General features: G+C 41.7%; 2 protein-coding genes across 22 annotated transcripts in view; both read right to left on the bottom strand.

Moving 5' to 3' along the window:
* Positions 1-14,480, bottom strand: part of LOC116844731 (Down syndrome cell adhesion molecule-like protein Dscam2) — a 90,669-nt gene that overhangs the window by 32,384 nt on the left and 43,805 nt on the right. For 12 of the 21 annotated variants that reach the window (XM_032816675.1, XM_032816667.1, XM_032816664.1 and 9 more), the window contains 3 exons: positions 5,254-5,690; positions 4,899-5,155; positions 3,978-4,290 (listed from right to left, as the gene is read on the bottom strand). In XM_032816675.1, coding sequence (XP_032672566.1) covers positions 3,978-4,290; positions 4,899-5,155; positions 5,254-5,690 — 1,007 coding nt within the window. Of the gene's footprint in view, positions 1-167; positions 459-3,977; positions 4,291-4,898; positions 5,156-5,253; positions 5,691-9,237; positions 9,365-9,710; positions 9,812-11,902; positions 12,024-12,098; positions 12,220-14,480 lie in introns of those variants that run through there. The other 9 variants (XM_032816665.1, XM_032816666.1, XM_032816676.1 and 6 more) reach the window with 6 other exon arrangements.
* Positions 454-1,243, bottom strand: LOC116844732. Its single transcript, XM_032816679.1, has one exon. It carries the CDS (start codon positions 980-982, stop codon positions 584-586), a length of 399 nt encoding a protein of 132 aa, XP_032672570.1. The 5' UTR covers positions 983-1,243; the 3' UTR covers positions 454-583.

Genomic DNA, 14,480 nt, shown 5'->3' with positions numbered 1-14,480 from the left:
TTGCTGTGGAAGAAAGGTCACACAATTGTGTCCGCGAGAGAGTGTTTAGCGATCAGCTACGATAATCGACTGCTCGAACGATGCTTTAGACGAGGAAGACGATGCATGGCAGAATAGGCAGAGACGGACGAGCATTCATTTCTCCGTTGGGAGTCGGTTGTATATACCGTTCACAGCAAGATGAGCCGAGTGTGTCGTAGTGCCGACGCGATTGGACGCAGTACAGGTATAATCGCCGGCGTGTCTGGCCGCGACCGATTCGATAGTTAAGACGCTGTTCTTTCGGTTCGTGCTGGCTACCACTACGTCGGAGTCGCGACTGTCGATCAGCGTTCCATTAAAAGTCCAAGTGATTTCGATGGGCTGATCACCCTTCGTGACGGAACAGGTGACTGAGACGAGCTCGCCCCAGCTGGCCGGTTCGTCCCCGAAAGCGAAAGGCAGTATTTGCGGGGCAACTGGAAAGAGCGACTGGGAGAAACGAGGCAAGAAAGAGCAAGTGTCGGTTCATAATGCGACGCGTAACTCTCGGCGACGTTCGTATGACACGTGTCTCGATAATTGGCATCCGCCCCGGGAACATTTAAACGAGTGCGACGTGGACCAGTAGATGAGATTGGCATGGCGGTGGAAAGTGTGTTCGTTTCGTCGAGAGATAGTCTTCGGCAAGGATAATGGGTGACACGACGAACGGAGGGAGTTGACATGGGTGTGTGGGTAAACTATATAATCTATTGTCGTAAGACTGGAACCGTGCGGACAGGAAAATCGGGGTCGTACCGTTGACAGTCAAAGTTGTCGATCGACTGACGGAACCGGCTAGATTCGATGCGGAGCAGGCGTACTCGCCAGCGTGACGTGCCGAGACACCATCGATGATGAGGGTACTCAAGTGCTTGCTGATTCTGGTGATCGTAATGCTCGTATCTTTCGACGTGTCGATCGGCACGCCGTTGAAAGCCCACGATATGTCCATGGGCATATCGCCCTTCAGGATCGAGCAGGGTACGGACACGGAGTCTCCCCAATTGGCGATCTCGGCATTGAAAGCAATGGGTAGTAGCTGTGGTCCGACTACACGTGTCAGCAAACAAAGTATCACACTTCATTTCGCAACGACATTCCCGAAATCGTGGATCACACACACTCTCTCTCTCTCTCTTTCTCTCTCCCTCCCTCCCTCTCTCTCTTATGGTGCCTCTAATAGACACCTGTGTAGTCAGTCGAATCTGTTTTAGTCGTTGTCTAATGGTATTATATCGACATTCCCGTAGGATTCGTATGGACAAAGGACTCGATAACACTGTTGTAAAGGGCGTGACAAACAAGGGAATAGCCGTGGTGCTGTCTGCAAGAGGTCTGTGCAAGGGACGAGACGGGATGATAAAACGCAACTGAAGTATGAAAAAGACTGTGTTCTCTAGGAACAGATCGTAGTCCCGAACCATTGACGGTGAGGATGGTCGAGTGGGACGCCGTTCCAGCCGCGTTTTCGGCGGTACAAACGTACTCCCCCGCGTGTCTCGCGGTGATGACCGAGATCATGAGCATGCTAACGCGATCCGCGACCTTCTTCGCGAGTACGCCGGAGGAACCGCCCATCTCTTCTCCGGGATAGCTCCAACGTATGTTCAACGGCAGGTCGCCGGTCGGCACGATACACTGCAGATTCGCGAACTCCCCGGCGTTCATCGGTAGCTTCATGAACGCGAACTCCTGAACGTCGGGCGGCACTGAGGGTGGAGGAACGATGTATGGAAGTATATGATTAGGTCGCGTATGTGTGTGTATCCGCATGATATGCGTCCCACGTCATGCGTCACGCTCGTGAATGTCATAGACACAATTGCGTTACTGGAAATCCTTCGACTTTGATATCGTACAACTTTTTTTTTCTTTTAGAAATCTTTTAAATGACAACCAGAGTCATTTATGTCCGGACTCCATTCTAAAAAGTGTTCATTTCTTGGAACATTTTTGTTTAAAAATAATTAAAAAATAAGATATATAGCAATTTATTTTTCACAAAAAAGCTATGTGGTTTTTAACTAAAAAGCTAAAGGATATTTTAATGATTTTTAGGAATTTTTTTGAGCACGCCTCTTAAGAAAAGAAAATTTGAGGAAAACATTAATGACTCTAGTTGCTAGTTTGAATCTAGTAGCGAAAATACATTGTCACTCAAAATATTAATAGAAACATTTTTTATAAAGAAAATTTTTTATATAGACAAATTTTTGTCCTCTAATTCTATATTATGTTTATGAATCTAATTAATGTTGACGTCGCGTAGAAGGCGATGCTTCATTTTTAAATAATTTAATAGCTAATGAATGCAGTACTTTATGTACTTTGGTATTGCGAAAAATATTGACGGCATTCATACATCCGATCGCAAAACTGTGCCTATGAAGACCGTTTATACCGAAAAAGTGGCAGTAACAATGTTAATAGCAAAAAGCTGATAACAAAAATGTATTTAGCAAAACTATCTTCTCCAGAAAACGATATACTAATTGTTTCTAACAAAATATATTTTTAATAATATGGAAAATACAAATATCAAAATTAGAAAGTTTACCATTAAACTGTTAATAGCGATATTATTAGCAAAACTGATTTTCGTAAATGTTTTCAACAAAGTTGGAAAACTTCGTATGGTTAATGATACTGTTATTAATAAATATATGCTATATACAAATTTGATAAGTTTTATAGTACGATCTGTCAAGTCAAAACAAAATCTTTGTTCGAAAAAAATATTGCTAATACATATCTAGTTTAATTTTCTAAACCGCCAAATGATAGGTTACAAAAGTAATGATTCTGACAATGTTAATGACAAAGGTATCAACATGTTATCGAATTAAGTAATTTTTATCAATAACATTTGTTTTCCGCGAAATGTTGAAAATATTACTAACATTTTTAATTCCAAAATAACAAAATTAAAATATTATTAATTTGTCCAGTAATTTGTTGGAAACAATAGTTTTCAGAGCAATTTAAAATAAGGCAATCTACATTTATCAATAACATGTTAAAAATATACGTTATTAGCAGTGTTACTGCTGGTGTAAATCGGTCTTAACACGCACGGACGCATGACACTTTATTGTTACTATACGAGATGGTCGCGCGGTGGGAGAAGAGATCTGAATTGAAAACAAACGCATCAGAGTCCTTACTAACGATTCAGGTCGGCCACCGCCATACCAACTCCCAAACTTTCCACGAATGTGTATTCTTCTGCGGCTCGGCGTATGTTTACTCTACATTATTAAGAAGTCGTAACGCCGGCAACAGGATCATCTGTGCACGTGTCCGAGTCCGTGCCCGTCCTACGTACAGTCGCACCCTTTAGAATCTATGACACGTTTCTCCTATACGCGCGAACGACACCCTCGACAACAATTTGCCAATACCTTCATCTCGGCATCGGTATGGGGCAGTGCGATATAACAGAGCTTTAGGGTTTAACGGACACGCTAATCCGCTGCATAGACAGTAGCTGCAAATAAACTCGTTCGCTATTCTAATATTATCATAGTTATCTTATCAATTAGTCGGCTGGCCGGACGATCGCTGCAAATGCAATGTACTTTTCGTTTTCGATGATATGTTCGGAGACACATTACTCTCATGAAGAGAATTAATAATTAAAAGAATCATAAAAAATAACTGTTTTGAATATATATTACTTTATACGCGCTAAAAATATTTCAGATTTTTGTTAACGACAGAGAATAAATTTTTTTTTTAATTGAATGCGAAATGTCTACGTTAAAATTTCATTATTAAATCAATTTTACATTGAAGTTAAATTTTGTTAAATAATATAATTTTGTTCAACAATATATTTCAGGATCGAACGTTTCTTCATCGAACTTTGCAATAATCTGAATAAAACAAAAATCGCGAGAGGAATTTGCGCGATAGATATGACAAAATGTAAGGTAGCAAAGTGTCGAACTTACCCATGACTTGAACTTCCAGTGTTCCTCGTGCGCTGTAACCTTGTGCGTTGCGTGCTACACAAGTGTACGTCGCTTGGTCGCTCATTCGTTCAACATTCTCGATGATCAGTGTACCATTAGGGAAGACCTTTTGTTTCCTGTTGATCGGTAAGACCCTGGTGTCTCGTTCCCAGACGATGCTCTCAATCGGATATCCACCAACAGGGCAGGTGACGCGCAAAGTTTCTCCGGCAACAATAGCCTTCTTGTCCATGTGGCGAATGAATGGTAAGCCATAAACGTTGAGACGCGCAGAATGCTCGGCAGATCCAACCTATGACAAAATATCATGCTGAATATTGTACTCAGAACATTTGCAGAACAGATACCGAATCTATAAAAAAAATATAGAAATAATAATAGTAAATTAATTCCATGATAAATTAATTGAATAGTTCAAAGATAAATTTACTACCCAAAATATACAGAAAAAATAATGTAGTAAAAATTGCAATAAAATCTATTGTAATCTTTCAAACTATATAGAATTATGCTCGAAATATATTTATTTAAAAATGTTATACACGTTTGATTATTTACTAATCATTTAACATTCAAGTAATTAGAATAATTACTAGATTAGTGGAAGATTACTGAAATGTTTTATATATATATATATATATATATATATATATATATATATATATATATATATATATTGTATACCAGGTAGATCGTTAAATTTACTCTTTCTATAGTAATTTACACTACAATTTCAGTGTAGTCCAGCTTGACAAAAAGCATTATAGAAAGAAATATAATTATATAGTGTAATTTTTACTGCAACATCTTCCCCGTGTACAAATTTATTTTTTATATTTTAATATGAAATTTCATATTTTATAAAAAATGATTAAAACAAAAGACCAGGGGAGTACGAACTTTTGACGCAGCGATGCATTTGTAGAGTCCACCATCGTTGTTGTGAATGCTCGAAATATTCAGATGCGACACGACATCACCATTGACCGTGACATATTGTCCCACTTGCAATCTGTCGGTGTTTGACAGCCGTTTTCCATCAAGTTCCCAGGTAATTTCAGGGGTAGGATTTCCGCTGGCGACACACTTCAAAAACATGCTTGGTCCAGGCTGAAGGGTCTCCTCGCCAAAGGCTTGACGAATCTGCGGGGGCTCGACTGTCGAGAATCGAAGAGACGGAATTATATAAAATTGAACCTCACGACTGATCGCTTTGAAAAAATCTGAGTAGAATCGACGGCAGCGATCAACTCACATCTTCCACCAAGTTTCAATTCAGCTGTTGCTTGTGCGCTTTCCTGATCATTCCTAACAAAGCATTGATACATTCCCTTGTCCTCCTTCTTCACGCTCTCAATCCTCAGCACACGGTCCTCCAGTCCAAGGGGCTTGCCATCCTTAAGCCAGGAAATGGTCTTGATCGGGTTGCCTTGAACGGTGCAGGTGAAGGTCGCGGGTCTGCCGAAGTCAATGGTCTGGGTGCTTGGCTCGATTTCCGCGGTCAATGGCGCCGTAACAGTCAAAACAGTCTCCACGCTCTCACCGCCGACGGAATTGTTGACGATGCAGAGATATTTACCGGAATCCTCAACTCGCGCCTCGCGGATGATCAGAGTGCCGCTAACCTGACGTACACGGTCGTCGAGCTGAATCGGTTGACGCCTAGTCGTGCCTTCGATATACTTGTACCATCTGAAAAAAGAGGATGAAATCTGTCGATTTTCCCGCCAACGCCGGAACGAGGATCGCTCGTTCCGTGTATCTTCATGTAGTTTCCTTCTTATATATTAGTCAAAATTCATTCGTCGCAAAATGGAACAAGAATCTCGAAGAAAGACGTTGGAAAAGTAATTACACAATAATCTTAATAAACTTAATTTTCATTTTTATATTCAGTTATAGGTATATACGCAAATTGTCATCTATAATAAAATGGAACGTATCCTTTTTTCATAGGAGAACCTTTGTTTCGTGCATGCTTTCATCATAGCATATCGCTTACGCAAGAGCCTGATCGAGTAAAAAAGGCGAATGAAAGAAGTGGCAATGAATTTTTCGCGGTTACGATTACACGCAGTTTGCTCCATTCTACGCTATTACATTATACTCTATGCGGGGCTTTGGGCGTCTCTGGGCACGGCCTTCCGACTCTTCTACTAATCCGTCGGTGTCGCGTCTCTTACGCAAGGCAATTCCATGTAAGAACAAAACCAAAATTCAAGAGAGTAAAACAAGTCGCTTCTACACCATAGCCTTTACAATCGAGAAGCGATGCAGGCGAGGGGTGGATGTGATGGGGCGAGAGGCGAGAGGGAGAAGGTGGAGCCAGGAGGCAATAGAAAAACAAAGATTTATGGTGACGGCGATACACGATCAAAAGCAAAAAATAGACAAATGCGTAAAGTATTCGCATATATCTTGCCGTCAATAAAACTCCCAAGGGAAATAGTGAGGGGCGACTGAAGCGTAAAAGCAAGTACGGACGGCTCTCTCTTTATCGGATTCATCATGGTGATGAGATCTCTAAACGACGATCGTTCGCGCGACTAAACTAAAGCAAAGGGAACGAATAAAAGAAATACTAAGTAATCTAGAAAAGAAATGACGCAACCAAAAGACCGCAATAACGGCTCTTCGACGTTGGAATCAAACGCAGGTGCTAGTGCAGGGTCACTTTTATACCTTGCTAAGCAACAATATCTCATGTGGCGACGTTATAATGTGCAGAATCGTAACGATATTTCTTCTCCAACATTGACTAATCAATTTTAGAATTGCAAACGAATGGCCTACCACGAGAGCTATGAGATATTGTCGGGTATATAATCACAAGTGGTAGATATCGGAAGCAGTCAGGCTGGGAGAGCAATGGTGAAAGAGGTGATGGTGATGGCGGTGGTGGTAGTGGTAGTGATAAAGGTGATTGTGAAGGTGATTGTAAAGATAGTGGTGATGGTGTTGGGGTGGTGGTAGTGAACTGGCGGTACGTTTAATGACGATAGTGCAACTGGACGTGAAAAAACGTTAAGGCTCGATCCTCCGCAGTCACTCACACACGCGCAACGTACATGGATATATATGGACAAACGATCCGCTTTTTACCTTTTGCAACTCTTGTACGAGCGAGAGAGAGAGGGTGGGGAATGAATAAACACGAGCGGATGAACGGAGGCACGAGAAGGTGGCGAGGACTTACCAGCCAGATATTGTGGGACTTATTTGGAGGTGTGCAGGTGTAGGGCAACAGTGACCGCCCTATTGATTGGGTGACACCCTCTCGGACCACCCGGTTCAGCACCGAGGATACCGGGGGAGCAGAGGGCCCACATCCTTTTCGAGGTCGCGCTTCCGTCACCTATCTCGAGGGTTGCGCCGGGGGGAAGGATCCAGTTGGCACTGAAAACCAACACGTCCGATTGGCCCCGGATCAGGGATACACATTTCGGTCGGTCTTACTTCGTCGATTAACGCTATCGCTCGACACTCTCGAGTGTAGTTATGCTCGGAACTGAAAAACCGTCGAGATCGTCGAATTGTCACAGGAAAATCGAGAGCCTCAGCTCTTTCAACAGCGCACCCTTTCCCTACTAGGCTCTGCCCTAACTCTACGCTCTCCTACAGCCGTTCTCTTTTGTTCTCTCCGCTTCTCTTCCTCCTCCTCTTGCGTCTTTCCTTCTCTACACTCTTTCTCTCACGTTTCGCACCGAGTCCTAACGATTGCTCTTTTCTCTTCCTACGTTAACCGAATTCCGTCTTTTACAGCAGTACAACCTTACAACGTGCCTGTTCTTTCTTCTTGCCTCTGTCGAATCATACGGTACCGCCACCCGACACGGGGTAGAGGGTAAGGATGGAAAATATTAAAAGTGAATACAGGAACTGTGCCCCGCGGAGCGTGAGACTACGTCCGAATCAGGGAGAACAGATAGATATCTATACGGAGGTATGTGTACCTAGTTATTGGGGCAGGAAAGCCTTGTGCCGCACACGCCAGCGCCAGAGACTCGCCCTCTACCCCGCGGTACTTAAGACCGTCGCCAGTCCCCTTTGGGGCAGTACGACCGGACGGCTCTGAAATAAATAGTTGCCCAAAGTGAAAGCTTCGTCTCTTCGCGATGTTTCAATTTCGTTATGTTCTTTCTTATTTCCCCGAAACCGGTGCGCGATGCTTGAATCTGAGCGACTAAGAGTATGATAATACGTACCCCATATGTCATTGCGTTTGTCCTGGCTCGACTCTAGAATCGTCTCATGCAATATACTCACCTGACAATAATGCCAATCACGCCAGATGAAGAACGGGTATGATTAGAATGTCGTAATAGATTTAGATTTGACCATCAATCACTGCATGACGTTTATATGTGATTGTAGTATGGAAATGATATCGTACAGTATATATCTCTAACATTTTTATCAAATTTATTTTAGTTTCATACTATATAACTGTCGGATATAAGTATCATACAGTAAGTATCATAGCAAAATTTGGAATACAAAGCTCAAATCGATTCGTTGTAGCAAAATTCTCACGTAAACATTCAATCTTGGCAACTTGCTATGACTTGATTGGACTTGTTGACGACGACAACGACGACGAAGCATGGAAACGAATTCAAAGGAGGGCCTGATCTGGAATCTACCTTGTTACAGGTATAGGATATCCTTGAAGAGAATGACTCAATGTGATGTCTTGATCTTTAGAAGCCAGAATGACTTCCCACCCGAATTTTTTCCCCGATGATCGCGGCGCGATCTTGCTTGTGCCCTCTGAAATGGAGCCGTGAAGAAAAGGAGATTTTTTGACGATTTGTACTGATATACCTTGTGAATGGGACAGGAAAACCCTGAGTCGCGCAGTCCAAGGCCGCCGTACCCGTCATTGGTATATCTACTAGCTTGTGACCCTCGTAACGTTCACCGGCAATGCGTGGCGCAACATTGCCGGTTGGCTCTGTAAGCAGCATCGGTGCAAGAAAACGAACTGGCTAGTAGAAATTATATTTTTGCTCTACTACGTTATGTATGTTGCTGAATTTATATTACGCTTCTCAAAATAATCCTGGACATAAAATAAAAAATTAACCTCTCTTTCCTTTTTCCTCGTATGTAAGTTATCTTGTACTCTGATCAGATTTTGTTATAATTGTTTAATCAATCATAATCACAATCCACGTATCCCCTAACACGTGATTTTAATTCGGATTGCGGTTTGCATATCGGCAGTAAATGCCTGTACCTGAATGTGGGAGCTGGGAAACCTTGAACAGGACACGGTAGGCCAACCATCAGTTCGATTAGAATATCCCTCCTCAATCCGTTCACATCCTTGTCTCGTACGTTCGGACGTACGCTGCCCCGCGGCTCTGCAATAGCGCAAATAGTGGGAAAACGGGGAAACGCGGCTCCGTCTTCGTCATCGTCGTCATTAGCGAACATGTGAGACACGGCACGCGGAACATGTCGCGAAATGTGAAGATAGCGATTGATCACTCTTTTCTAATGAACCACGTTGCAAATAACAAAATACTTCACCGCTTAAAAATTTCTTATGTAATTCTATTCAAATTTTGTACAATTAAAAAATAAGTTTATTGTACAATTATTAAATAAGTTCTAGAAAAATTCTCCAATAATTTTATCATGAATATATTTTATAAGTCATGATAAAACTGGCAGCTATTTTATATTGAATTGCTCGACCTTGCTCACCTGAACAAAGGCAACGGACTAGCCTGAGCCTCGCAAAGCAATGTTACTGCTTGACCCTGGGTTTTCATCATTCCGTCAAATTTGGATCTAGGCGGCAATCGAGGTGGACTACTTCCAACCGGTTCTAAAAACGAAAAGCGCAAGAAGTTCACCAACTACCGAGCTGTCAATCGATATCTTCACGTATTTACTTTAATCCAGAGTACATGATCGGCAAGATGCACTTTCCGTGTTTTAAGCGAATCTTAGTGCTCTCCCTGATTTTTTAAAACAATTGACTAATTATTATGCAAGGATTTTTCTAATAGTTACTTCTTAAATGTGTGGGATTATCCTGAATAAAAAATTCCTTTTGTACGTACATATTACATGTACACGAATATAGCGAAGATAAACTTCACTCAGAGCCACCTCTCCTTCGTACAATCTTGATTCCAAAAAAAATTCCTATCAACGAGCAACATTTGCATCGAGCCTACGTCGGCATACCTGAAGAGAGGAAGTGGATTCGCTTGAGCCTGACACAGCATCGCCATGGCGGTTCGCGACGCAATCGAGAGCACAGTTATTTTAGCTGTCGGTGGCACTTTTGGTGCTGCGCCATTTACTGGCTCTAGATACACAAACAGTAATGCGATGAGACCAATCAAGATGTTCTCCACCGATTGGCACACTTTATCTGAGCAAATGTAATATTTTCCTTTCCCGAGGAAGATGATATATAGTATCAAGGAGATCTCTTTACACGATAATAATAAAATTGACGAAATGGCGTAAAAGCTTCGCTACAAGTGTCGATATTAATAATCGTGAGTACCTATAAGCTGGAAGAGGGTGTCCCTGCGCAGGGCACAGCATCGTTACAGCTGCTCCAACGACATTCGCGAGAACGTCATATTTAGAAGTGGAAGCGACTCTAGGCTTGGCACCATTTACCGGTTCTACAGAACGATAATGTTCCGGAAGCTATATTACATCGAATTGGCAAAAACTGTGGCTACAAGAACGTTTAGTGACGAGCTAATTAAATATATCGGTGAACTGACCTAAATGTGGGAGCAGGGAATGCCTGTGCATCGCATAATAAACTGATTTCAGCATTATTCGCCACCTCGAAGGAATCGGATTTCGCCGATTTCGGGAATTTTGGGGACACACGACCTGCTGGCTCTAACGTGTAAATAAAGTTTGTTATTTTTCTTTTCTCTTTTGTAAAATGACACATTTGCATCAGGACAGAACGCGCCACCGCCATATTACGTTGTTATTCTTAATTCTTTATTGAGTTTAAATCAAGAATAAAAGATATCTCATATTACTTCAACTCTTCTATTCTTCTAGATGCAACAAAATTATGTCCGTGCTTTTCGTCGTCCATTAGTGTAACATAAATAATTCCGAGATATGTCAAAACACAATATATCAGACAATAACAAAAATTATTTACTAAGAAATAAAACAGGATCAAAAATAATATTAACGTTGAAAACTAACATTGATGTTATTCCATTATTTTTCTTGATAATAAAAGAATTTAAAGTATCCACAGGTCTACATAAAGCAAGCGTAAATTAATGCTGTTTATTGCGTGACTATAATAAAAAATAATTAAGAAAAAATAAAATTAGATGAATCTCAAATTATGCAGTCCACGTCCAGTTCGCTAATGACGTTACCTGTGAGTCGGAGGCGGCGATGCTTGAGCGGAACAAGTTAGCGCGAGCGATGATTTCGCGGCTCTTACGTAAGTGCTACTTTTCGCGTCGCTCTGAAAGGCGGGCGCCTTCGATCCCACGGGCTCTGAAGCGAAACGAGAAAGCATGCATCTGAATCCTCGAGAGACTCCTTTATTATCTCAATTACCTGAACGATGGTACAGGGAACCCCTGAGCAGGACAATGCAAGCTCAACGAACTTCCCGCGGCGCGTATGAATGAGTTGACGCGATCGTCACTCGAGAATTTCGGCCCCTTCGCTCCCATCGGCTCTGGCAATGTAAGAATCGTGCCAAAACATGGACTATTTTTCAATTAAAAGTCCAACTACAGCGACAAATTTTCGAGTTTTCGAATCACACTCCAATGAAAATTCAACGATGCTAGATGGTTTTCGTATAATCAGCCAGTGCCATCTCGTTAATGACGCACAAATTGGTGGCGATCGATAAAAGGGCGCAATCACGCTCTAACTACCTGAACGCTGGTACCGGGTGACCCTGCGCTTGGCACTGCATCGCGAATCCAACCGTCGATTTAGTCTGCAGCCATCGTTTCGCGTCGCCCGTGACGGAAGGCGCCTTACTGCCTACCGGCTCTTTGCGCAAGAAATAATATTTTATCGCAATAATATCGCGTATAATCCGCTGTGCGACCGTGCTGAATGATTTACCTGAATGTTGGCACAGGGTAAGCTTGCCCTTGACACAGCATCACAATGTGTGTGCCGGTGCGCCTTTCCATCAGGCTGCCCTTCTCCCCCAAAATCGAGGGTGCTTTAGTGCCGACCGGTTCTATCGACGTAGAAGACGTTTTAATTCGTCGAGAAGGGATCGCGCGCAAAATCAAAAATAACGTTACCTAAAACTGGGCAGAGGGTAGCCCTGAGCTGGGCATGTCAGCACAATACTGGCCCCCGTGATCTTCTCTTTCCAGCCACGCTTCATTTCGCCGATCAGCGCCGGTGCTTTACTTCCGATCGGCTCTAACGATTCGGAAAACGAACGCTTTTCAAGCGAAATCGAGAGACCGAAGCGCGCGAAGTATATTTTATATCTCGTTCAATCTCGTGAAAATCGAATTATTCTCGAAATAAAGGAAAAGAAAGCAGGTACATGGAAAAAGAGAGCCTGGTTGAATTAATGTCATATGTTTGGTTAAGAAAGTTTTGTTGTTGGAACTAAAAAGAAGTTCTGGTTATTGAGACATTCCGGTATGTAACCAGAAAATTTAATTACAATAATGGTCAAAGTTTGATTATTGCATATGCAATTATAACAACCAAGTATCTAATTATTATAACTGTACGAAAAAAAAGAGTTGGATTAACGTGATATGTTTAGTTAAACGACTGTTGAAAACTCAGTAGAATTTCTGGTTATAATGATTAAATATTCCAGAACATTTCCATACATAATATTGGCATAGATTATATCTAATCTGCACAAATCTGCATAAATCCAATATTTTAGCACGTAAATCTCGAATATTCGACTTTATGAGGAATTAACCTTACAGAGCTCGTTCTACTACTTCCTTTGTAATATTAAATTATACTATTGAAAAATTATATAATTGCGTTAATTATAACGTATGTAAACAATATACACTATACATTATACATATTAATATCTTTCAATTAGAGAAGTGACGTAACGCATAAGACAGCCGACTCATAATTCAGAGATTTTTGTTTCAAAATCTACTAGAATAAATATGAGTTTCGTAGCGATTTTCTTTTGCTGAAGTTGCCGCGTGCAATAAAATTTGTCTGGTTATTTTAATCAAAATTATGATTTTTTTACAAAATAGTCTGGTTAATGTGCCTAATAAATTTCAGATTAATTCAACCAATTTTCTTTTCCGTGTAGTTTTTTGTATTTCAATAACGTGCAACATCAACTAGTAGACGAAGTATAAAGAGTGTTCTTCTGCGTGGAGCTTTTGCATCCCTGAGAAGATTGCGCGTTTATGTCCCGAGTTAAAGTAGTTTACCTAAAATTAGGAACAGGGTGGCCCTGAGCCGGGCAGAACAACACGACTGTAAAGCCCGCCCTTCTCTGCTTCCATCCACCCTTTAAGTCGCCCGTCAATGCCGGCGCTTTGCTGCCGACCGGTTCTGGCGGGACAAAAGCCACCACGAAATGAGAGAAAGTGGCACACACAACGCGGGCTTGTTAATTCGCGATAACTTTACCTAAAGGAGGGTACAGGATGTCCCTGCGCCGGGCACGATAACACAGCGCTAGAGCGCGCTCTCTTCTTCAGCCATCCCCCTCTTAACTCGCTCGTGAGAGCCGGGACTTTAGTTCCAATCGGCTCTGACGATCACAAACGTGCATGCGGTAAATCAAGTGCAATTCCGCAAAATTAATCCTATGGATTTTTCAAGTTCATTTGATTTTAGATACAATGATTTTAGATGGTTTCAAAATATAAAACCTTTTTAGCACATAAAGAATTTAGAATACGCGCGAAGAATATAAGACAGAGAAAAGATTCAAAATCGGATATATAATGCTTGAAAACAAACATAGGTTCTGTTGAGTCTAATTACATTTTATGTATTATATATTACCTAAAAGAGGGTACAGGATAGCCTTGCGCCGGACAAAACAATACGATAGCGGACCCCGCTCCGGTCTCCATCAATACGCCCTTTACAACACCGGTTAACGCTGGCGCTTTACTTCCAACTGGCTCTAACAATTTATGCAATGATTGCTCAGCGAGTGGATATTTTTATCCATAGCGAATACTTGTTTTTATATAACCTTTCTGATGGAACAGGAGACCCCTTCATTGGCAAGAAACGGAGCGGAAAATTACAGCAAAAACGACGTACGAAGATGAAACGTGAAGCGAGGAAGAAGTAAATCGGCTTAATTCGTATAACCGTTTGCATTGCATTTAAATACATTGCGTTTCATAGAATATGCAAGAATTTTACCTAAAGGAAGGTACAGGATATCCCTGCGCGGGGCATGGCAATACAACACTGATTGCTGTCGCTTTTTCTAGCCACACACCTTTCACATCGCCCGTAAATGCCGGT

Source organism: Odontomachus brunneus, unplaced genomic scaffold (assembly GCF_010583005.1).
Source record: "Odontomachus brunneus isolate Ranch 3 - 2012 unplaced genomic scaffold, Obru_v1 Obru_scaffold_045, whole genome shotgun sequence".
Lineage (NCBI taxonomy): Eukaryota > Metazoa > Arthropoda > Insecta > Hymenoptera > Formicidae > Odontomachus > Odontomachus brunneus.
Note: the sequence above shows the minus strand (reverse complement) of the source record. Positions and strands in the feature narration are given on the sequence as shown.

What these genes read in the sequence shown, in the direction of transcription:
- LOC116844732 (XM_032816679.1), bottom strand. Translation starts at nt 982, where the DNA reads ATGCCCATGGACATATCGTGGGCTTTCAACGGCGTGCCGATCGACACG.